The sequence below is a fragment of the Ictidomys tridecemlineatus genome, chromosome 5 (genome assembly GCF_052094955.1).
Source record: "Ictidomys tridecemlineatus isolate mIctTri1 chromosome 5, mIctTri1.hap1, whole genome shotgun sequence".
Lineage (NCBI taxonomy): Eukaryota > Metazoa > Chordata > Mammalia > Rodentia > Sciuridae > Ictidomys > Ictidomys tridecemlineatus.
Window position 1 is genome coordinate 80,931,629 of NC_135481.1, and position 25,983 is coordinate 80,957,611.

The window sequence follows — 25,983 nt, forward strand, 5'->3', positions numbered from 1 at the left end:
AATCTCTTTGACTTGGTACTAGGCTATGATTTAATAACCTTGTTCTGCTGACTTCATAAGCTGTGAAACCTCGGAGAAAAATCCAAATCTGAATTACAGTTCTAATTACTCTGGCCGAGGCAAAGCGTTTCAGCATGGAATGTTCTAGGAGTGCCCATTCCACATTGAGCACTATTTGTTGCCAGAGGTCACAGGGCTGCATTCTGATTTGCTTTTCTCCTTTTCCATGAGTGCAGCTGCTTTCCTGGCGCCCTTTCTGTCTGTGAGCCTGGAGGAGCTAACTGCTTGGTGATTCAGTGCAAATAAATTTTTTTTTTTCCCGAGCTTTTCTTTTTCTTGTACTTCAGTTTAGGGAAAAATAGATATATTGTTGATGCAAATTTACAATGTAGCAGTGCTGTTTTCATTATAAAAAGTATAATTTGTAAAAAAAAAAAAGATTTTTCTTTTATTTGATTACTTGATTTTAATTGATGGTATTTCTTCAAAAAGACATATCCAGCTTTTAAATGTTTAGTATTTTCTAACAATTAGATATTAAAAGTTAACACATACATGCGTTTTTTTAAAGTTTAAATAGCAAAGAGGGGTGCAAAATGCAAACCAAGCCTTCCTCCCAGCTCTTACCCCCAATTTCCAGTGTCTCTCCCAAGACTACTCTGCCCCATTGTGCTCTGAATCTTTGCAGAGATGCTTCATGCCTATGCCAATTCATGTGCTGGTCGATGCTTTCTCTCAATGCTCAAATGATAGCAGCCTATTTACATTGTTCTGCCCCTTGCCATTTTTTGGTTGTTGTTTTGTTTTATATCTCAGAAATACTTCCATATTTGAACATGTACATCATAACCATTCTTTTTTTTGTTAATTTTTTAAAATTATTGATGACCTTTATTTTATTTATATATGGTACTCAGAATCGAACCCAGTGCCTCACACACGCTAGGCAAATGCTCCACCACTGAGCTACAACCCCAGCCCCTTCACCATTCTTTTTAACGGCTATATAGTATTTTAGTTGTATGGTGCACCTTCATTTATTTAGCTGAGTCCTGACTATTGATTGACTATAGATCACTCCTCTTCATTTCTGCAAAAGCAAGCAAGCTACACTGGATATTTTTGTAACTGTCCCTTCTTCACAGGATCCACTTCAAACAGGAAGTTCTACTAGAACATTTAAGATTCCTTTGTGAAACCCTTTAGTAGGAGTTTTAAAAGCTAACATTTAGGGGCAGGTAGTACCAGTTCAGAAAGACCTGAAAAGCAAGGTCAATGTGGACATTTCATGTGATGAGGAGAAAAATGTTTAAAGTTCTAAACTTAAAATTGTAATTTATCTACTTTGGGGCATAAAATAATTTCAAGATATAAGCTATTCCTGTAGTGCCCCCTGAACAACTTATAAAGGATAGAGAAGCAGCAGCTTTAATGCTATGTCTCTTGAAGGGAATTAAACCAAGACTTTCCTCTCCCCTTCAAAAGAGCATAGAATTGCCTAGTGTCATGGCAAATAGCCACAAATTGCTTATTTATACATTTAAAAATATCCTTACTGTTGTGTTCCTATTTCCTAAGCAAAAAGGGAAATGAGAATATTTAAATATTTATCTGCCTTCTGGAAATTCTGGAGGTCACCCTGTTATGTCTCTTGGCACCTTATAGTTGTCCTTTCTAGCCCTGTGATTGTATGAGTGATGCCTTGTGTAACATGTCACTGCCAGTGCTCACCAGAACCCCAGCTCCTCCAGGGCAGGGCCTGTGTCTCAGCTCTTTGCCACGGCCTGCCTGGGGCTGTGCAGACCACCGGATGCATGAGTTGCATGTGAGGTTCTAGTCACTCAAAGCCACATCTGAAAGGATATATTCTCTTAAATATTAAGCATAAAGAATTCTCCCAGAGTGGAAATTTATTAAAGCACTTATTATAATTGTACCCATTTAAGAGAAAGACATTTTGAGGAGAAGAAACAGAATGCCTAAATATTCTGTCTATGCTATGGGGAAGAATTAAGTATGTGATTCTTGCACAAATTTAACAATCTCTCATCTAAATCTCTCTTGCCACCATTGATCGATCCATATATTAAAGTCTTTATATTGTTTGGAAAGAAGGAAGAAGAGTCTATTTGATACACACGAACATGTAATTCTTTATGAAGCTTTAGTAAGTTCGTGGCTAAGTTACAACTCTAAGGTATACTTCTCCGTCATCAACTTGGCTATATTCTCCCATCTCCACATGAGAAGACCAACTAAAAGGTTCATTCTGATCAGGTTATTTTTGGAGAATGAGTTTTGTATTTAATTAGTCTTGCTAGAGACTGAACTTTCATTTGTATTGGCACCATAAATGCAGTTTCTCCCCATCCCTCATAATTAACTCACATATCAAAAAAATGAAGGAAAGTTCTTTTGGTTTTCAGAATGAATAATTCAAATCAGCTCATCCTATATTGTGATCACCCCAATCAAGAAGGAAAGTTCAGCCAAACTCCTAGATTATCTGAAAGATGTGGTTGTGTGGCTCCAAGCTGCCTGGGGGATAATCTGGCCTGGAATTTGGATAGAATTGTGGTCTGATAGACACGGAATGTGGATTTATTTTGATGACAAACATGGCTCAGAAAAGCTTCAGTGATGTAAGCAGGCATCTGGATATCCAGGGATGGTGAGCAGAATCTTCACTTTGAACAAAATTCTCCTGTAGTCGAATGTTTGAGAACTTTGGACCTAGAATAGGCAGTAGCTAGCTTAACAAACTTGAAGTGAAGAAAGACATGGCTTTGTAAAGCCAAGAAAAGACTCATCACTGAATGAGGAGAAAGCTCATAATTTTGCAGAGAAAATAGCCCCTATGAGAATAACTTAGTATTTCAAGTTGATTTGGGTAACTCAAAAGAAGGTAATGCTTTTGTAGCACATGTTCAGCAGATTCTAGATGCAAGGGTAACTCTTCAATTTCTCTTCCCTGAACAAATCATCATGAAGTCATATACATTATATATGAAACAAAAGCAATAAACAAAACAACCGAATTTTCTTGCTAGCAACAAGAAGTTCAGGTTTACAGCAAATGTACTTTCCTTCCCTGGCAACAAACTAAATTACATACAGATTAAGTTAGGTAGAGGAATGAATTTCATCAAAACTGTGTTGGATAATCTAACTTGGATGTTGAAGTCAACAGCAGCTGCTATGGATACGGTATTAGAGTGTAAACATCCAAGAGACCACTGTTCACCTATAAAAACGTAAGAATTACAAGATGAACTCCAATGAACTGTGCTACAGTACTTACCAAATGTGTTTCTCCGCTGAGCTGTTTAAATAAAACACTTTGCGTTTTTTAAAGTACTTTGATATTTATTACATCTTTTGATGAGTAAATGCTAGTTTAAATGCTAGTTTCATATTGTGGGTGAGGAACGTAGCTCAGAGTGTAAACACACGCTTAAAAGACAAGCCAGTTGATAGAGACAGAATCAAGAGTGAACTGTGGGTTTCTCTTCTAGTCTAGGATTCTTTTGTGACACATTACTGCCTCATGATAGGATTTCATTTGGTTGGCACATAGTATGTGTTGAACAAATGCTGAATAAATTAGCAAATGAACAGTGACATGCTAGATAATCACTAGAAATAAGGATGAAGCATTGGGGGAATTGCAAGAGTGATAATTGGAGGGAAATGAAAAATCATCAATGCTATTAGCAACTAATCATGACATTGAGGTAAAGGCTTTCAAAGCTATCATAAGAGTACCAGTTTATATTTCCTAAATAAGAAGGAAAGAAAGGAATGTTTCTTTTTTGGGAGGAATATGCTTAATTTCTCATTTTTTAAGAACACAGAGCAACCCCTACATAAGGTACTTACACCGGAAAACCCCACAGTTAAAGCTTTGTGGGCTTGAGTTCTTACTGTAATGATCAGGAGAGTTTTAGGTCATTTTGAAAGTATAAAAAGGGATTGTTGTGGCAATCAATTCCTTTTATTTGTTCTTTCTTTTGTCTTTGTCACTTATGTAGAAATAGAAAACAAATTATAGCTACCCTATAGCTCTCACAAGTCAGAATAATTTAGTTTCAATAGACTTGGTGATACTGTTTAAACCTTGAAAGTTAATAAACATGGATTTGTAGAATTAAAAATATTGAACTATTGGAGTGCTACCAACTCACAAAATTAAAGTTTTATAACCCAAAGTCGAAGACTGTATTCCACAGTTTAAATATTTCATATCTGACATTTTCCAACTCGACAATGTGAAGTCTGATTTTGATTTTTCAATCCAATATGAGTTTGGGAGTTTAATTCAAAATCAAGATAAAACCATTTCTGAGACAACTTTCTTTTTCTGTTGTTCCCTTCATACTAGATACTGTATTTTTTTCCCTTTCACTTTGAGAAACAAACTTTTCTAGCTAATGGTATTTTACATATATTGGACAAATGCATTGACTAGGAATTTAGTGGTGGACACAGTGCTTGCTAATGGGGAGCAACCTCAAAAATCAGAATCTTTAATGTGATTAGTATATGATTTTATTTACCTACAAATTACATTCAAAGAAAATAGTGTTGTTGTTTTTTTGAAAACTGGTGAACTATTTCTGAAGCTCCCAGGAGGTGACCACGTACAAGAAGAGACAGAGTTGAAAAGTTGGGGTCATCTGGTTCTGTGAGGTTTTCCCAGGAGAACCTCAAAGTATTGTAAGTGGCTTTTCATACTGTGGAGGTATGAAAAGGTACCTCCATTATCCATATGGCCAGAATGAAGCCATGTGGTTGCAGGGTACCTTGCTACCCACATTTAGCAGTCTGGCGATTTTTATCCCCCTTTGGGTGGCCTTTGGAATCTATTGATGGCATCATGTACATCCCCCAAAATGTACATACCAAAACTCTGGCATAGAATTAAGTGAACTGGAAAGGTCATGAGGGTTCACACAAAAAGGCAATCTTAAAGGGATTTCTCACTCAAGTGGTCTTCACGTTTGAGAGTGTCTGATGGAATAAGACTTACTGGATAAGTCAATGTAGCTTAGTGTTCATGTTGGGTATGTGGAGAGAAATGAAAATCACGTACATACAGGTATCATTGTAAGGCCTTTAGATATGACCAGTGAAGGTTGTTCTTATTAGTTGTGCACAAAATAAAGGGCAGTTCACCTCTGAGGACACTGGGAAGTAAGTTATAGAAGCTCTTCTACCTCGTCACCTGTCCCCCTTCTCCTTGCCTGGACTATAACTGCAAAGACCTTCTCTGACTATTATTCATATAGGAGAGGAAACATTAAATTCAAATTCCCTTCCAAGTTCCTTTCACCAAACTTAAAACTTTTGGGGGACTTTTTTTGGGCTGTTGTTTAATTGAGACTGATGGACCACTAACTCCAAGTCAGCCAGGATTTCCTCTATCCGTTTTGTTGTCAAATTCACTTTCTGGGCAAATGGAAAGACTAACACATATCATTTCTTAGATAATGTTTTAATATCCTGTGTTGAATAAAACTTTTTTTAATCAAGTTGCAATGGTAGCACAGAACTCCACAAGGGGCGAGGGGGTTGCAGATGGCTGCATTACTCTAAATGTTCAAGCTTGACTGACCCATTTCATCAGCACTGTCAGAGCCTTGCACTGATACATGTTGACAACATTTAATCTTAAAAAATTGAAAGAAATGAATTAATATGCAAATTTCATCAGCTTTGTAATAAAAATGTCCTTGAAAAAAAACAGTGAACATGACCCCTGAGGAATTGTGTGAATTATCCCAGCTCAATTCTTTAAGTTAGTCAGAGGTACGCGGGTCCGCAAGGAAATCAGTGCAGATTTGACTTGGAAATAATTATGATGAAGAACAAAACACAAGCAGGTTGAATAAATGTAACAACTTGGGAAAAAGTCTTAGTCCTGTTTGTTATTCACTTTGAATTAACAGGATTAGGTTTGGTTTTTGAAAATAAAGGAACACCACCATGTAATTTTAACACCTAAGTAATGTGAAAACAATATATTTTTTTAACTACCAATTTTAGTGCATATTAAAAATATATCTGACAAAATCAGGGTCTTTTTTAAAATAAATGTAATAGAGTATAAGTTTTAGGCCAAAGGGATAATTATAAAAACTCATATTGAGACTATAGTTTATCTGGGATTTCTGGGTTGGTCATTTTGATAGAGATATCTGGTTACCTCATCTCTAGTACAAACAAGGTTGACAGTTTTGCTTCTACGGAAGTGACCCATTATTTCACTGAATTTATCAAATTGGTGGAATCATGTAGACACTGTCTCTAGATATGAGTCTGATTTATAATCACTTCCACATGGTCATGTTGAAGATCAATACTGACCCAAATATTCAGTCCAGAAACAGTTGTCTAGGTAGGCATACAACTTCACTCTCTGCCTTTGAGTATGGACCCAAATAGAGGAAAAAGTAATGGTGGTTGATTATAACAACTGAAATTTTCTAAGTAAAAAAATTCAAGATTTCCAGTTCCTCAGAATGGATAAGAATGTTATTAACAAAAGAGAACCAATCTTAAGCAAAGCAAAACAAAAACAAAAAACTGTTATCAAAAGCAGCTTTTCAGAGGTCAAAAATCAATGAATGAATGGTTTGAGGATGAATACCATTTCCTTTCCCCAAGCAAATCTCATTAATTTAAATAGATGTGTAAATATTAAGGGAAGACACGTGGCTTTTGCTTCCGCCATTTGCCTATTTGTGCCACATGCTGGGACTATTTTCTCTCCCTGCAACACATGCATCATCCAAGCTCTGTGTTCAGGGAGGAATTGGCTTTGTTGCAAGTTCAGTTGTCATTCCAGGCACTGCTGATTTTGCCAACATGAAGTCTACACAAATCAACTCCAATCTTTTTTTTTTCTTTTTTAAAGACATGAGGGTCTTTAATGCATGTTAAAAAAAACCCTCAAAATCATATCCCGAACTGATAGTCTTACATAATGATTCCAAATGAGGCTGTTAACAACCTCAAAATCTCCACAGTCTTTTAGAAGCTCTGAAATCCTGCAACTTTCCCTATTTCATATATCCTTGGAAGACCGAGACATACAATACTGACTTTGCCCAACCAAATTAATCTTGTCGGTAAGCTTTTCTGGTTCTCTACAAAAGGCTTTTAAGTTTCTCCTTTCTTTCTTAATCTAACATCAGTAAAATCCTACTTTTATAGTGCCCTTTGCACCTGCTTGCATAAAATGAATAACCCAACAGTTTAATTATGCACTCTTCTATCAGTTGGGAAGTGATATAAAGTTGCAGAAGGAAAAAAAGAATAAAAACCTCTTTCGGTATCCAAAATTAATACATGTCAAGCTTAGGGTAAATCTTAATCTTTTCGAAACATTTTTCTAAAATAGATGTTCTTTTATCACCTGGCACATCAAGACCCATTGGAGGGAGGGAAGGAAAAAAAAAGGCATTTGGTTAACATGCTGCAGAACAGCACTCTCTTTTCCACCTCACTTCAGGCTGTTCTTGAAAGATCTGAACAGTTGTATAATAATGAAAAATGGGCAATACTTGTGGGGCATTGCCTGCGCTCACATACCTCCGCCCACGCATTCATCATTCTGCAGGTATTGTCAGTGAAAGTTTAATTGCATAAACACTCTGTAACTGTCCTGTCATATTTCTTGTCAGTCTGGATTCCCTCTCTGGGCTCACTATCTCACAAAACTATAATTGAATTGCTACCAAATCACAAGAGTACCCCCCCCCAAATAAAATCTTTATGAATAGAATTTGTTTCCTATCAGCAGATTTGACAAATTATGGCAGAGGAAGGGCCTTGGTGATAATTTTTGAGTTTATTCTCAATGTAGCTATTTGCTGAATGCTCTTATCTATTTAAAAAAAATTTTAAAGCCCCAGTCCGGGATGGGAGGGAGCATCCAATAACCCCAAGGGGCTCTGTGGTAATAATTCTGCAGGACCCAAGGAAACCAGTAGAAAAACAGGAAGATTATCTTTGCCCTACTGTGAAAGGGTACCATTGGCAAATAAAAGACATAAGAATTAATTTGGAATTAAAGTGGGTACCTGTCAAAGCTAAGATTTCACCAAACTGAATTTTTAGTTATGAGGTATTAAGTACCCAATTTAGTCAAGTGTTTATTCCATTACACTTTCACTTCGTTTCTCCTTGCACCAAACATTTCGGTAATCATTACTCATGTATGAGCCCTGAGCAGCCAGATTCTTTGACAGATTTTTAGGACCATGAACAAATGAAAATTAATCAAAGGCATGACATGCAATTTACTAAATATGTGATCATGAAATTTTAATGTATTTACAGCATTGTCAAATTATTAATATTTTCTCCAAACAAAAACCAATGTATCTGATGTAGAAAGGGGACTGTCTTTTTTCTCTAGTCTTTGTTTCATTTCACATTCTCATAAAATGTATTTGCAAATATTCAAATGTAAATGAAATATAATAATAGATACTTTCAGCAAAGGCCCAAATATCAGCCATTCTCTCTTATAATTCTGTTGGTGGTGTGGGCATGAAATATGGGTGCTGGGGAATAACTCTTAAATGGGACTGGGCTTCACCCAGATTGACAACTGTCTGATGGTTTATGTTTTTTAAATGTGCTTATCAAAACCATGTAGGATTGATGGGTGTTTTTAGATGAAGTTATGTTTTTGCAACAGACTTAATTTAGGACTAAGGTTAAGGCTTAGGATAAATGAGTGCATTAGATGATTAAAGAACATTTGTCTTGTGAGACATTTAAGTCATTTATTTATGACACTTAAAAACAAGCTAGAAAGAAGGCACTGTGGGTTTAACGAATCAGCTTTATACAAATGTTAAACTAAAATTAATGACTTTTTAAATGAAATTCCAAAATATGCCAGTTTACTAAATATTACTGAATCAAATGTTCAGCGAGGTAAATATAACAAAAATATTAAGATTAAAAAAACATTTCAACATTATGTGCATGTACATATATAAACCCATGTCTCCCTTCTTCCAAAGTTTTTTTTTTTTAATTAATAACTACTCCTTTATTTGAGGACCTAGGTTTTCTGCCTTGCTTTGATGTGCTTTTAAAATTTTCAAGTGGAAGAAGATTTTCTGACAGTATAGGAATTTGGACTATTGTACTGCACTGTACTTGGTATGATGAAATACCTTGTCAGGGGCGACTGGATGGCTCAGGGGATTGGTAATGGGATATATAGAGCCTTTCACCCATAGGTCATTGGCTTGAATTTTGTCCAGGTTGGCAGTGACTAAAAGTCATTAACATCTCATGACTGCTTGGTGGCCTATGTGAAATGAGTTTCTTAATTTATTTATTTAAGTCCATATATAGTACCTATGGCCAGGGCATCTGGGCATCTCTCTTTCTTTTACAGAAGCATTCTACCAGATCTATGCTCATTTCACTTCTCAAGATTAGTGACGAACTGAAGCCCTCCTACACAAAATAAATTGATTCATTTAAAGTTCAAACCAATGCTGGGTCCCCCACCCCATTTTCCAGCATGAACCAGAAGGCTGCAGGAAAGCTGATTTGATAGTAAAAGGAACCTTAGGTTGTGGAGACCTAACATCCAATTCACGTAGTCTTTTGTGGAACATAATACATGTTGTGCTGTGGCTACACCACAATGACCCAGTCAGATAAAATGGAAAAATATCAGTCATATATACACATCATGTATACCATGACTGCCAGCCAAATCATTGGGTCATAAGGAGAACATATTTTAATGGGCCAGGCTAGAAGCTGCAAACCTTTGGGACAAATATACAGGTACATTCCAAAGTGGAAGTGGGCAGTCTGTAAACTGGACTTAAATAAGGAAAGTTAGCAGGCATGTGTTGGTGTGCAGGATCTAGGAATGGTGGGCAGGACTTCTGAGAAAAAGAATCAGGCATCTCGATTATGCTTTAAGAAAATTGAGCATACAAAAAAATGTGAATCTGCAAAGCTAAATCTATTTATTGAGAAAAGTGAGTATATAAAAAAGATGCCTGAGGCTGGGGCTATAGCTCAGTGGTAGAGCACTTGCCTAGTAGATGTGAGACACTGAGTTTGAGCCTCAGCACCATATAAAAATAAATAAATAAAATAGAAGCTGATACAACTAAAAAAAAACTTAAAAAATAGGTGCCTATACAAAGCCAAATCTCCGTGTTATAGAGGTTGGAGGGAGGTAAATTATTTATTTCCAAGAGTGTTTCCCCTTAAATGGAGTCTCTATAAAAGAACTGTGTGTGTGTGTGTGTGTGTGTGTGTGTGTGTATGCACATGTCCACATGTGCTTTTAGAAGCACATCTATGGGGTATTGTGATTCATGTAGCATCTTAAGTCAGGTAGCTGGAGAAGAGTGTCAGTGAAACCCAAATTCAAGCCAACCATATATATACACACACACACACACACACACACACACACACACACTTATGTGTATACACTCATAATATAATAATAATAATAATAATAATAAACATATTAATTAATTTGAAGATAAAACCAGTGTGATTTGTTTGTACCCCATTTTCCAATCTAGACTAGAGAGCTAAAATTTTATAATAGGGAAACTGGGCCACATATAAGTGAATTAACTTGCTCAAGGTCATTTACCTACTAAGTGACAGAACCTGGTGGTAAGAAAATGAATACAGGCTGTCTGGTTCCAAGGACCTATGTACTTATTTGTGACTAATACAGAAATAGTTTAGGATGTACATCTTAAAATTGGGCTTAGGAATGATATCCTCATATACAGTCAACTTTCAGTTAATAGGGTCACTTGCAAGTGATCAGACTGTGGGTTTAAAAAAATCAATAATATGAAAGTGCAACTTAATTAAATTGCTACAATTAAGGAAAAACAAGCTAGTAGCTGATTATTACCACTGCACTACTCTGAGAAGTCATAATTATATCTTTACACTAATATCTATTGGTATAGTGCTTTTGTAGGTGGAGGACCAGAGACTTTTGTGCTTTGTGTATGTAAATAAAGGATAAGGAGGACAAGGTGAAAGAGAAATATGAAAGCCTGCAGATCAAAGCCCAGTTTTGCATTAAAAAATTGCAAAACTTAGAAGCTGATAGGTCTTGTCTTAAAAATTTCAGTTAGTTAATAAATTCTTCCAGGAGCTCACCTTTAGAAAGGCTGAAGGGCACCCTGACTACTGATGAGAAACATTTGGGAGAGCTATTAAAGGAAGCAGATATTTGACCTTGGAGCTTAGTGGCCCAGCTGTGACCCTGCTTGTATTAGGAGGGCCAAGAGAGGCATGGTGGGGAGAATTGGCATCCACCTACCAGAAACAAGATCATGTATATGGTGCTTAATCATGTGTTTCTGGGTGAGTTAGTAAGAGTTTCTCTAAGAAAAGAAGTTTACCATCACTATGGTTTGAATGTGTCTCCAAGGTTTCTGGTGTTGGAGACTTGATCCTCAGTGAGGTGGGTTATGGGGGAGGTGGTGGACTATTAAGAGTTGAAATCCAGTGGAAGTTCCTACTAGTGGGCATGCCCTTGGAAGAGACCATGGGACTCTGGCCTCTCTAACTTCCTGTTTGGCAATATGATTTCTTCCTCCCACATATACCTCTGCTGTTGACACCTACCATTAGGTGTCACAGCAAAGATGGGCTCATACCAGTGACATGTTGTTTGGACTTTCAGCATCTAGAACTGTGAGCTAAACAAACCAAATCCTTTCTTTATAACGTTAGCCTGATTCTGGTATTTTTATGGCAATGAGAAACAGACTGATAGAGTTGAAAGTTGTGAAAGACTAATTTAAAAAGTAGGTTCATCGATGACACAAATTTCAAATTGTTACTAAGTTAATATTCATTGTTATTCTTCAATAAGAAGATGACCATGACACTTTTTCCTTTGTTATTTATCTGTGGGAACTTTTTTTCAAAGAGCATCTCATAGGACAATTATGTTGAGGAATGTATTTTGGAAACACTGGCTTGGAATTTATGTTAGCTGTGCATTTAGAAAGCGGAGAAGACTAATTGGTCCACCACAAATTGATGTATAGATTTTCCTACTTAGAAAATGGAAACTTCTGTTAACTGAATTTTTTCAACAGAAATATTTTGACACCTTTTGGCAGGAGTTTGTGTGAGAGTAGGGAACTTTTTGGTAATGATTCTACCTCAAGAACCTGCACATGCAATAAATAATGACTGAATGGGTACAGAAATAAATGAATGAATGAAAGAACAGTATGTGAATGTCTCACATATCTAAACTACTGAACTTGTGTTACTTTTATACTTCCGAGTGTGAAATGGAGTATTTCCCTAAATATTAATCATATTTTAATTTATTTTATATCATCAATTAAATCAATTTCTATACTTCTGATCCCCTTCTGAATAAAGACTTGCTCTATTCAATAAAGGGATGGCTGGATACAAGAGAGTTTTAATTTTTTTGAAGTCATCAATTTTATCAGAGCTGTTACTGTTTTTATTTGGTGAGGACATATTTTGATAAGTGAGAGACACTGACCAACATACTGACATTTTAACAAAGGCACATGATAAACTTGAATAAAACATAAAAAGGAGCAGATTTGAACTCTGAGAAAAGATATTAATTTTTCATGATCAATAGTATATATAATTTAGTAATTTTCATAAGTTGCAAGATTTTATTACCAATTGATAAAAAAGTGAAAGTGGACAGATGGCATTCTTAATCCTAATCATATGTGAAAACTCAAGACCTGCATAATTTCTAGAGTAGTCACCATAAACTTCTGGCTAAAGACTAACCACAAGGTACATTTCTATATTTTTCTAAATATTATCTTAATTCTAAATCATTTCTTTTTTTGCAAAAGCCTTTCAGTAATTCTATTTCTCAAGATCTGCTCATTCACTTCTGGATTACAGAAACAGCCTCTTAAATTATTTCTTTTTTTCCAGTCTTCTTTATTCAACCTATCCTGAACATTCTTCAAAGATAAAGGATCCAATATCAAGTGCAATAAACATAAGTTACCTATGTTGCATGGAAGACTAAGTACAGTATGCAGAGCTGTTTGGGAAGGATTGTGAGTGCCCCCAACTGGTGGTCTCAGGCGGATGATGGACAGGTATTTCCTATGGGCTATTGAGATATACCTTGGAGGAATGGTTAGGAATGGCGGTTCTGACACCAGGCTGTTTGGATACAAATCCTAGACTTCCCACCTATTTAGCGGTAAGACTTCTATAATTTTTTTTAATTCACTATTTTTTTCATGCTTCATCTGTAAAATGGGAAAAATCATGGTACTATCTTCAGGGTATTTTGTGAGGAATGAACAAGGTAATGCATAGCAGAGGCTTAGCAGAGTGCATGGCACATGGAGAGCAGCCAGAACACAGTAACAGTTATGTTAGTTGCATAAAAAAATCCAGGAATCCAGGAGGAGTTGCATAATATGACTCTCAGGGAAGATAGTTCTAAATTTGAGATTCTTTTAAACAGAGAACTGATAAGCTAATATTTTCATTAGTGATACTTAGAATTTATCAATATCAGATGCTTTACTTTGGTACCTCAACTCCTCCACAATCTGGCCCTACTATAGATAAACAAGTACCCTTGCTTCAGTGAGGACCACAGGGTTTCTTCCTGCCTCCCCTCACCCCACTGTGCTACTCAGGATGAATCCCCTAGATGGTCTCCACCTCTTTACCCTTAGGTTGATTTTTCAGGCAGGATATGCAGATCATTCCTCCTCCTCAAAGCTGGGCCAGCCACTGAACTACTTACTCCCTGACTTCTTTACCACTTGCAATTTGTATGCCACAATTGAGGAGAGAAAGACTGTCCCCCCTGCCCCCTCCCACCCCGTGGCTGTTGACTGTGTCTACACCTGCAGACAATGATCAATTTTGTAAGGACAAGAGTCCTATCTACCTCTTGTGTTGCCAGCAACTACCAAGCAAAGTATTCAAAACAAAAAAAGAGGTTGAGTTCAAATTCTGGATTCACCGTCTACTCTGATGTGAAGCAAGTTATTTACCTTCTCTAGTCTTGGTTTGGAGTCATTTTGAGTAATAAATTATTTATACAGGCCTATTTTTTTTTGCAACTGGAATATATAGGTAAAACAGAATAAAAGCTATTAATATATTGTTAATGTTTTTACAGTCTTTGCAACAAATTTTGCCTTGAGTAGATAAAGCTAAAAGAGTATAGTTTTTCAAAGCTAGAATTTCTTGAATTTCAGTTAGTAACATTGGCTCAGATAAGTGGAAAGGAGGCTGTTTAGGGGCACCTCCCATTCGGAACTCTTGTACAGAGCCCAAGGAGCAGTTAAGTCAGAGTAACCAATGTTCCTGTGAACCTAGCATGCAGTAGGCAGAATGTGAGGCAATTTTTAGGCTATCTAACTAATAAATGAACAACAACAACAACAACAACAAAAAACTCATAATGTTACCAAAGTTGCTGATAGTTGTGGTCTACCTATGTCTGGGCATGTCAAAGCATTGTTCCTAAATCTGAGTGAGCTCTGCCAACTTGTACTCCAGTGCGATCCCTCCCGTACTCCAGGGTGCCCTAATTGTTGTCATCGCACCTCCACATCATACTAATCTTTTCCCTCACGTGATGGTCAACTCCTGGAAGGCAGGAAGCTTCACCTTTATTTTATCAGTGTTTCATATACTGTCTAACATGAGGCAGACATTCCATGAAGAGTTGTTGAGTAATCTGAGGTGTCTTTATTGTCAAGTGGTCCTAGATCTTGAATGAAAATTCATTCTTATTTAGTAACAGAGGAAAAAAAAATGCACATTCTTCCCTCTTCTCAAGCTAATTTTGTCAACTAACAAATTGAGTGATGTGTCCCATGGGTCCAAGAAATCATGATTGTGTTCCATGAGTAGATACCACCAGGAAGACATGTCTGCCTTCTGATGGATACCAGTGCTCTATTTGCTCTTTTTCTGGTTCTGGAAGGAAGAGTCTGGAGACATTGCATAGAGGCTGGCTGGCGCTGGCTAAAGAAGGTGCACAGAGACTATTTTGATTGTGCTCCTGGCTAAGGAGTCATACAGCAGCTAATATGGATCAAGGGACTTTTGCTTGTTTAATTTAGACGCTACTTATTGTCATTGAATTAACATAGCATAAGGAATTTCAGTGTAGAAATGAAAGCAAAGTATTAGATGGATGATTCTGTTTATAAGTAAGAGATTTTACTTTGGAAAACAAATATGTTTTAGCCAATGAAACATGCATAGGAGATAATTAGGTTTCAGTCTGGACTTCAGTATCCCCTTGGAAGAAATTCCTCTGGTTTGATTTTTACCAGGGTCCTATCTCCTTTTTCTATCCAGTTCTTAGGCTTCCCACCTACTCCAACTCTAATAAAGCACTCTTTAGTTTAATCTGGGCTGCTAAAACTAACCTGTGTGGCTAGAGGAAAGCCACTTAAAATTTCCATTGCTTTTCCCCCAGCCATACAACAAGATAACAAACTGACTTGCCTCAGAGGGATATGGTGTAAATTAACTCCTGTAATTAGCAGTTTTTGTGCTCTGCATACACCAAGTAGGGTATGAACACCACCATTATCATTGGCCTGAGTATGCTTTGCTTCTAAAGCTATACTTGGAAATAACTGCTTGGCAAAGAGCTGACAACTGGAAGTTGCAAACTTTACACAGAAGCAATATTTCCAGTATTTTCCCCAAGCAATCATGAGTAAATTGCTCACTAGGGGTGGAAATGGTTTCCAGCCAGTTCTGCCTCTTCAGAACTGTGCACCCTGCAAAGCTCAGTCAATGCCAGGTAACTGATCCTTTGTAAGTCTGCTGTTTAGGGCAGATGAAGAATTCAGAATGGTATAATTTGGACGGGGATGAAATTTCTGTGCAGTGATATGTATTAAAAGCAAATAACTTGTGCTTTGTTCAAGGCAACAGTTATAGAATCCATAATTTTTAATTATCTAATGACAAAGACAATCGTGTGTGTGTGTGTGTGTGTGTGTGTGTGTGTGTGTGTGTGTGTGTAGAGAAAGGTCATCATTAACAACTTTTTCTTAGGTTTCATTTTAGGAACTTGAAAAATGTACCCTTTATCACTATTGGTAAAAGGAAGTCAAAATTCTAACCTAGAAAGCTACATAAGAAAACTTAAAAATAGTGGGTTTAAAAAAATTTGATTTCCTAGACCTTTAATGGAAGGTTTGTGGAGGAAATGCTATACATAAAGTGAATAAACCTATTTGTATTTTGATAAGAGGTCTTTGTTTCTATTATTGAACAAAGTTATTTGCTATCCTATCGTGTGTGTGTGTGTGTGTAGTATATATATCGATTGATATAAAATATATTAATATAAATTCAAACTATTTGTTTATATAATATTTATATAAAAATTTATATAAAACTGTACTTTTTTGAAATGCAACCACTGTGACCTAAACTTTGGAAGGGGAAGTTAGTTTCAGAATGGCATGCAGAACCATATTGAGACCTAACATCTTTTCTTGGAACAAAAGGGAGGCTGCCCTTCTGTAGCTAAGTGAGTATGCTGATTTTCATGGGTCAAGGTGTGAGGTCCCTAAGGATGCCTGTGCATTCTTGGAGCTGGCCTGGAAGGGCATAGCTTAGGTATTGGGCCAGAAAGTCCAATGGAAAGAAGAGATTTTACCTTATTTTTCTTTAGTTCCCTCAGGCAAGATTCTTGAACCTCAGGTTGCTTTGCAAGTGTTGTCATCATACAGACCAACCATGAGCATATACAGACTCCAGTGATGAGTATGCCTGGGCCTTGTGCAGTAGGAAAAGAACAAGGGTGAATATTTTCCCTTTTGGTGACAGTTCCAGGTGATCTTGCTCGGCTTAACTGGGCTGAAGGTGACATTTTAAAATGGCCTGCTTTCTGCATGAAAAAATAGTACTGTATCAAGGTAGTTCTTTTGAGGCAAAGAAATTATTCCAAGTTTGGCAAGGCAGACTTTGGGGTATTGGCTTAGTTTTGCAGTGTATGCATCATCTTCAGGATTGGCAAGAAGGTGATTTCTATTTCAAAACAACTACGACATAGTTGAGAATAAATAATTTTGGATATTAGTTTGGGGTAAAAGCTGAGTTTATGACTAAATGTTGATCTCTTTGAGTTGTGAAAAGGATAGTTTTGGTTAGGCTGCTTTCTATTAGACTTACCATGTCCATGTGCACCTGAATCTTAACAGGAGTCAAGCCAGTGTGTGCGGGGGTGGGGTGGGGGGGTGCTGTGAACTGGTTCAGATCACTGCTGCAGCCCCAGTAGAGTTGCATCTCATATACAATCCATCAGAGATCACTGTGGTACATTATCTGATGGATTTATCTTTGCTTATGTTGAATGAATATGGAAAGGAATTAAACGTGTATTTGCAGTTTGATAAACATTCAACATAAATTATACATTTTAATTTCATTTATTAGTTGGGGACTATGGAAAGCGGGAATTTCATTGCATATGAACTGCCATTCAGATTGAAGGATTAGCAGTTTCCTGAAAATGTGCACTAATTGTAAGAACAAAGTCCATTTCTATTTTAACTTAGTGACTATAAGGGTTGTGTACAGAGTTTTAGAAATGCAAAAGAGGGGTCCAGCTCATCCAGAGACTATATAGTCTGTTACTTACACCTCCAGTAGATATGATATTGTCATCAAGAACAAATCTATGCTAATAGCCTTCTATCATTTGACAATTTGTATGAATGCTGTAGCCCCTATGCAAATTTTTAAGTTGTATTTATGTCTAAAAGATTTGGTCCAATCTTTTAGCATTAGCATGCAAAACAGTTTCCATGATATTATTTTATCATATAATGACTCCAAAAATCTCAGAGAGATTAATGGTGATAACATAATTCCAGAAAGTTGCCACTCTATATGTAGAAATATATTGGCAATAAAAACCAGTCACTGTATGCCTTTCCCCAATAGGGGATCTCTCACTTTTCTCTGATTTTTAAAGGCTTCAGATCAATAACTGGAGTGACATTATTAACAGCTCCCTCAACACCTTGGCCAGCGCTAATATTAAATCCATTACACCTTCTGTTTGACATTTGCAGTACAGCAGAAAGTGCTGTAGATACAGTCACATTGTCTGGGGACTGGGGTTGGATGTGAGGTTAGGAAGATGGTTTCCCTTACCTATCTTCTAAATTCAGTTCATTGATAGCAAACTTGAACCAATATAAGAAAAAAATCAAACCCCTCAACTGTACACTAGATGGTAAATAATTCACCCATAAAAGTGATATCTCATACTCACGTAGTTATTTTTAAACAAAATATTGATCTGATCCTCTGGATAAATCAAAATATTGATTTGATCCTCTGGATAAATTTTTATAATTCTTTATTGTTATTTCTAGTCATTTGCTTCTATAATTAAATAATTTATTGTGAATATTGTCTAATGAAGGCAGAGGATTGAACTCCTGTTACGGTAGAATCAAAAGTTGATCAAATTTATCACCACATAGAGGTGTAAGTAGAAAATGCAGATTATTTCCACATAGGCAACTATGTTACTGTTTTAATTTTGCTTGCTTTTAAAACTTTCAGGACATAGAATGGGTGTGCTAGCGTAAAGACCATATTACCACAATGATTTTCTTAACCTCATTAAACAGGCTAGTGTCTGCCAAAAACTTTAGACAAAACATGGTAACCTATATTTAAGCCAACCAATGGGTTAACCATGCTGCTATCGTTATTCTTCACCTAAAGTACTGTCTCATACATTTTGCTAAGTTGTCTAAATCCCGTTGTACTATTGATTTCTCCCCCTATGAGTTCACACCCATTCAATAAGCTGCAAGAACCCCTTGTCCTAGTTGAATTCCCTCCAAAGCAGGGCCCAGGTATGTTACTCCTGACAGCGGTAGGCGGGAGCTGATTGTTAGCTGGTGGGAAACAAACCTCCGGAGACAGGGAGGAAATTTCATCTTGATGTGAGAAACATGACAGGGAAAGATGCCTGTGAGGTTAAATGAAAAGCAGGTTACTAGAAACATGTATGTTATGATCTTATTTAGTAAAATACACAAAAAACTCCCCAAGTCCCACTGTGTGTGTGTGTGTGTGTGTGTGTGTGTGTGTGAGAGAGAGAGAGAGAGAGAGAGAGAGAGAGAGAGAGAGAGAGAGAGAGAGAGAACAGAAACAAGATCTGGAAGGAAATGTGGTGTATATATATGAATGGTGCTTATTTCTGGGTAGTGGGATATTGGTTGGACTTTTTTTCTTATTATTGTCTTCTCTGAATTTTTCACAGTGAGTATGAATTAATTTAATAATTATAAAAAGATCTGTTTATTAAGAAGGAAGCAGAAGTAAAAACACAACAATTTTATGACAACTTAAAAGAAAATTACTCTTTGCCTTCAAAATAGGGAGATTTCTAAAGTTCCTCCAGGATTTCTTAAAAGAGCTGCTTTTCTGTTTACTCAGCATTTAAAAGACATGGCATTGAGATTTATGAAAACATGAAGATGGCACTCATAATCCCTATATTGCAGAATCATTAAGAGTAATGAAAAGATATAAGCAGATCTACAAAAAAGAAAATGAACCATCCAAACGGCACGTTAAAGAGGGTCTGTGCTCCCTATGTTGCCAGAGCCTGCGGGAGAAGAGAAATGGCTGCCTGCAGGACAGCGCAAAGCAGTCTCTTCCAAAATGGTTAGCTCCACACGTACAGAAGCATGATAGAACTTCAGAACTTTTAAAACAAGGCTGCCCATTTATTTCTCCAATGCTCGACTTAAGATTTATTTAAAAGAAATAATGTATTTACTAATCTATTAGTAAAAGTGCATACATATAAAATATTTATCTGAGTTTGCTGCCAAGTCAACAGATTCCACCCCCTACCCCCATTATCTTGAGACTGATTCAAGACAAGGCAATCACAAGGCTGGCAGCTCAAAGGAATAGAATTCCTATTATGGCACAGTATCACTGCCTCTTAGTCTGGGTTAGTCACTTATTTCCTTTTATTATAATGCCAAATGTTATTTAGATTTCAGTCATTTAGTAATGCTACACTGAACACATCAGGGCTTCTAAAAAATTCCATACCTACTAGTCCTTTCATTTTCATAATAACCATATATCGATATCCCTTCTCCAACCAAATTACACCAGGATGTAAAAAGGAATCTGTGTTTTATCAGAGTTTAAAAAGATTATAAAGCAGTGAACAACAGTCTTAAAAAATGTTCCTTCATGTTATTAAGAATTAGAAAATCTTGTTAAAATTCTTTCAGCTTTTAAGAAACATAAGCAGCTTTGGGATGTAGTGCCTGACATGAACTTTTAAAGTAATTCCCTTGGAGCGATCATCTGCATTAGTGAAGATATTTCACTCAAGGTAGAACCCTATGCTGCTTTTCAGTATTTGAGCAGTCAATCTAATTGCTTTTCTAAGCCAAAGATCGAAAATAACCAATACTACAGACTTTTAAGGATAAGACAGCTTGACTTTCTCTAATGGTGAGAGTCACGCTCACCATCAAGGAGGAGAGCCCTTACTTACAAAAATGCAGCTAATGAGCCCAAGTTGTTAAGGGGTATAGAAAGTCGAATTCACAATTTCCCTAGTTAGGATGGCTATTGGAAGGCAGGGGAGCCAGGGGAGGTAAGCCCAAATAAATATATAATTCCTTTCAATCATGGCTCACATTAAATGATAAAGTAACTCTACAGGAGAGAAGGATGGTAATGGTTGAAGGAGATAAGTGTTCTCCTATTCAGGATTAATAATAATAGGTGAAAATGGAGCTCTAACAGTGTACCTAGTTTTATGCATGCTAGTGCTTCACAGAAGACATGGAATTTATCCGAGTTATACTATGTTAAAATATTTATTTGGGTTTGCTGTTTTATTTCAAGTTCAGCCTAGGATATCCTAGCAGAAATGGTTTACAGGCTGTGGATTTTTTTTTTTTTATTTCAAATGTTTTCTCCAAGAGACAAGTTACCCTCAATAAGTATTTGGGGAGACATCATGCTCCATATAAATTGACGAGGTGATCAGGCTGTCAATAGAATCTAAGTCAACATTAGGCTGCATTAGAAGTATAGTAACCTGTAGTAAGAAAAGTGACAGTCCTTCTAAGTTTTGTACTTATCACAGTACATCTGGAGGGCTCTTCTCAGGATCATATTTTTAGAGGGTCACCAACAAACTGAAGTACAGCCAAGGGAGGATGTCTAGAGTGCTGAGTCCATCAGGAACACACCATCCAATAGTCGTCTTAAAATTAGTGTGGTCTGACCCGGAAATGGGAGGAAGGTAGGATCTGAGTCTCTGACTACACATATTGGAAAGGCTCTGATAGGGAAGATGGAGTAAATCTTGTATGTGATCCCAGAGGACATGAAGTTGTAGCTAAGTAGGTTTGAGCTCCAGATCAGGAATAACTTTCTATTAGCACTGCTTGGCAATGGAGGTGGGCAGCCTTGTGAGTTCAGAAGCTTTCTGTTAAGGATGGGTTCCAACACAGACCAGAATGGGCACCTATTGGTTTTGCTGTAGAGGAATAGCTACCTGTGTTGGAATTTGAACTAAAGGATCAAAAAGATCTTGCCTTCCTTCAGACAAATGCTTTTAAACTTAAATTCTTTTGTGCTACATGTTTGAGTTTTGAGGAATCAAGGTGCCTCCATCCAACTCCAGAATGTAAGTGTAGAAAACTATTTTCACATACTGCTTCTCAAATGCACCCAGACATGAACAGCCTAATGACTAAAAAACAGTCCCAATTATCTCGCTGGCATATCTGTTCAGTAAAATCAGTGAGGTATGGTATAAGAATGTATGACTTCCCTTGAACAAAATTATTCTCATTTTTAAAGGGTAAAGAGTAAACTTACATATTGGCTTTTCTCATGTGTTGGGATAACTGGAAAAGGATGCTCATCAATGCTCCAGGGTAATGATGCCCTAGGAATTGTAGTCAACTTCAATGAGAAAACATGGATTGGTTCTAGATGGAATTAAAATATTTCCCAAAGAGGCAAATATATTCTTCCCCTTCTGTGTGAACAAGCATATTGCATATTGCGATTATTTCCAGGCAAGCCAAATTAAAGCATTTCCTTGGAAGTATGTAGAGTTATGTTAACATTAATATTATTTCCCCCATTTTTCTTTCTAACAAAATGCTTTTGTGTTATGAATCTGTTTTATAACAACAGATCAACTAAAGTACAGGCATCTTTGAAGAGTGAAAAAATAATTTCCCAAGTAAGCAAATAAAACTTTGCACTTCAAATCAGGCCTTGATTCATTAAAAATCTTAAACTTCTCATGAGAAAAATTAACATTTAAACCACTGCTGCTTGGCCAAGCACTCCACCACACAAGAATATGAAATATCTCCTCTAAAAAAGTACAAAAAGGACAAAACCACAAATGTGGAACTTCAATTAATTTAAAGCCCCAATCAGCAAAGAATAAATCCTTCGCAGATCTAATTACCAGCGCTCTCGGAAGACCCAGGCCGACCAGCCAATCTTCCCCGTGTTTGAACAGCTTGATGAACTAGGGGACTGATGGATATCAAGTCATTTTGTTTAATTTATAAATGGATTTTCCCCTAATACTTAAATTATCATCAGTACAACACAATGAAAATGGGAACATTCTGAATGCAAAGTCTATAAGAGTCCTGGAAGGAATCCCAATGAGGAATGTCACCTCTGTTCATTCCTCTATACAATTGATCTAATTAAATACTGAGGGTGGAAAGGCAGTTTAAAATGTAGCCATTTCTGTTTTCTTTTTAGCCTTAATTTATCTGTTCACATCTTTCAAGTACCTTCTGATGCTTAAAAAAAAAAAAAGGAAAAAGAAAAAGAAAAGAAACCAAGATTTCTGCAAATCTCTAATACTTCTAATTCTCCATAAGCTAATATTCAAAATGCCTCTACCACAGATTTTGCTGAATAATAAATAAAAGCATTACATTTAGCCATGGTAACAATAAAAGGAAGAAGGTGTTCCAGGTCGGAAGCTTTCCTCTAGTAATATGAAAGAGAAACTAAAGGAACTAGTGCCTTCTATATGTATTGTTCAACTGAAATTAGATCTCTGGATTATACTTATTAAAATGTCTCCTTATTTTCAAATCTCTCCCTTATTTAATTACTGCATGGGACTGAAAGCTGCACAGAATTGTTAAATACCCTTAGACCTATTTATAGTCCCTTCACACGGGTGCCCTGAGCACACTCATTCGGCAAAGGTCCTGCCCACCAACCCACAAGTTAGGTTTGAATTCCCACCTGGCTCAGGGGTCTCTGACTGAGAGGAGGAAGATGCTGAGCTGGCCCCGTCTTCTGCTGTGCCCTGTGAGAGGAGACCCCGCCCGGGCGGGAGCTTCATGCCCAGCTGCTCTGCCATCTCCACGTGGTCCCCAGGGTGGACATAGTCAAAGACGCTGCTGCCTGTCAGCTCCACCTAGAGAGGGAAGAGAAAGGGTGAGAAAGAAAGGTGTCACAGGCTTTTCCATGTTCAAATTCAGCACCAAAGTGATTCAGATTCTGAGCAGAAAAGGAAAATACTCAGGCACTAGAAGCAATTCTTGTTCGAAGGCTTCATCTTCAAATACTTAAGGATTCCTGAACTTGAAAGACTTTTTTTTTCTCATGTATTTATTTAGCAATTGTTTAGCCCAGTTTTTCCTTCATACACTGTTGTTTGCATAAATCCAAACATCCTGTGAAATGTGGACAAGTCTGCCTCACGTTCAGCTGTTTTATCCACGCATCATCAAATACTTGTATGTTTGGTGTCAACTGGATGATTGACTGAATTCTACAGTTTTCTTATTGAGAAATTTGGGCTTTGTATAAAAATGGCTACAGAAAAAGCCAAAGATAGTAGACGAGTATTTTCCTTAAAATACACAGATTTCCAAGATGTGTTTTTATACATACCCTCTTATTTCTATGTAAATTTAAACATAAGAAGTGCTGCTTACAAATATATGCAAAGGCATAATGTTTTCATTAAATATTACTCATTAGCGCTGTAATCATATGGAGAATTTTCCATGCAAAAGAGGTCAGCTGGGGTCTGAAGCAGCCATTTTTTTTTTCTGCTAGTATCAGCTTGTTTTGCCTTCAATTTAATAAAATACATGGTACAGATCTCCTTGAGGGCTTTTTAAAAATTGTTTTCTTTTGTGTACTCTTTGAATTAGGCTGACTATGAGCAAAGAGAATGAACATGAACTGTCAGAAAAGAAGCCCCTCCTGTTTCAGTGCTGTCAGCCAGGACTCCTGTATCTGGGTCGTGTGCTGTCTCAGGGGGCAAGAATTGGTCTTACCTCTGTGTTCTTCCAAAGCTCTAACTTTTATCTCTTTCTAAGAATAGCAGTAATGCTCCTAATGTACCGCACTTGGGTTATAGGTGTTACAACAGGGAGAGGTGCTTTCACAACAGGACAAGGAAAAGCTCTTTCCTGGGTCACTAATGGGTTTCCCAATCCCCTGGGGTGTAATGGTCTCAGGCCAGCTATGATGTGCCGTGGAAGCTGCCAGAACATCGCACTGTCACAAGTTTCTTGGTGGATATTACCTAGAGCCTTTCCTACCTCATATCCCTTTCCTGTGTAATATCCAGCATCCTTCCAAATTCCACCTGAGTGCTTGCACTCTTTTTGCTGCCAAGAAGGAAAACTGGCGATGGGAGAACTGTCACAGGGAGCGTAATGCTCAGAGCAATTATTACCCTCAGAACTCCAAGTCCCAGGAAGATGATCAAATCTACTGCCAGACACCATTTGATTAAAATCTTAACAGGCTACACATCTTCAACATCTATCAATTAACAGAGGTAGAGCCAGAAGAAGAGGAGGCTAAATTCAGTTTGGTTAATAGCTATTCCTGAAAAAGGCTCCCATAACTTTTACCGAAAATGAGGTACTTTCTCTCACTATTAAATTACATTCTCCTACTGTATTACCCGACAACCGACTATCATTTTACAATACCTATTTCCTCCACTTGGTATTGTTGCAGAGAGTACATCGGGATTCACAGTGATCAGCTCCGACCCTCTGGGAGGGGGGGATTACATGGAAATAATCCCTTTAATGTGTGCCTTGCCTCTAAGCACTTCACACAGCAATAAATGGGTAAACTGACTTTGAGCAATTAAGAAATTAAATGAAACTAATAAAATGTGTGTTTTAATATTTCTTGATAGTTATTTTGTTTGGGGATTAGTGAATATGAGGAAGTCACTCATTTTACATGGAGTCCAATTGTGGCACTTTCATAAATATTTTTTTGTCACTTTTCTCAAACTCTAATGGTTTTCTTTAATACTTCAAAGTGGTTTTTGGCACAGACTACAGATTGTGATGGCAGCACAAGTAGGATATAAAATAAAATTTTAAGGGGTCCTGGTTGTTGAATATTCATGTATGCCAGTCTATAGAGAAAGAGCAATAGCCCACAGTTTTCACAACCTGATCTGCTTGGATTTGCAGGCACTTCCTTTACACAAAACAACGTCTGGAGTGTGGCACATGTAAAGAAGGACTAAGTCACAACATGCCATGGGGCATTATGCATGCTGTGGACTTTCTCTTCCAATGACCTCATGGGTTCCCCCAGCAGGACATCTCAGAGCTAAATACTGATTGAGAGGCTGGCCCCCAAAATTTGACACTGTCATGGTCTTCATGCATTCTTGTAGTTAAGGCGATATGGTTTGGTGGAAAGCACAAGATACTTGGAGAAACAATCTGACTTTGAGATCAGAATCTTTTCTTCTTCAGCTGTGTGGTCCTGGACAATTCACTTAACTTCCTAGGCTTCGGTTTCCTAGTCTAAAACTGGCAGCATTCCTGCTCTGTAGGACTCTGGGAGCACTGCTCATGTGTTACTTTGTGGACATGGTCCCCC

The 25,983-nt window shown here is 37.2% G+C and overlaps 1 protein-coding gene across 14 annotated transcripts in view; it reads right to left on the reverse strand.

Annotated features, from left to right (window-relative positions):
• Positions 1–25,983, reverse strand: part of Npas3 (neuronal PAS domain protein 3) — an 836,745-nt gene that overhangs the window by 102,419 nt on the left and 708,343 nt on the right. For all 14 annotated transcript variants that reach the window (XM_040275944.2, XM_040275939.2, XM_040275937.2 and 11 more), the window contains one exon: positions 23,353–23,527. In XM_040275944.2, the coding sequence (XP_040131878.1) occupies positions 23,353–23,527 (175 nt within the window). The remainder of the gene's footprint in view (positions 1–23,352; positions 23,528–25,983) is intronic.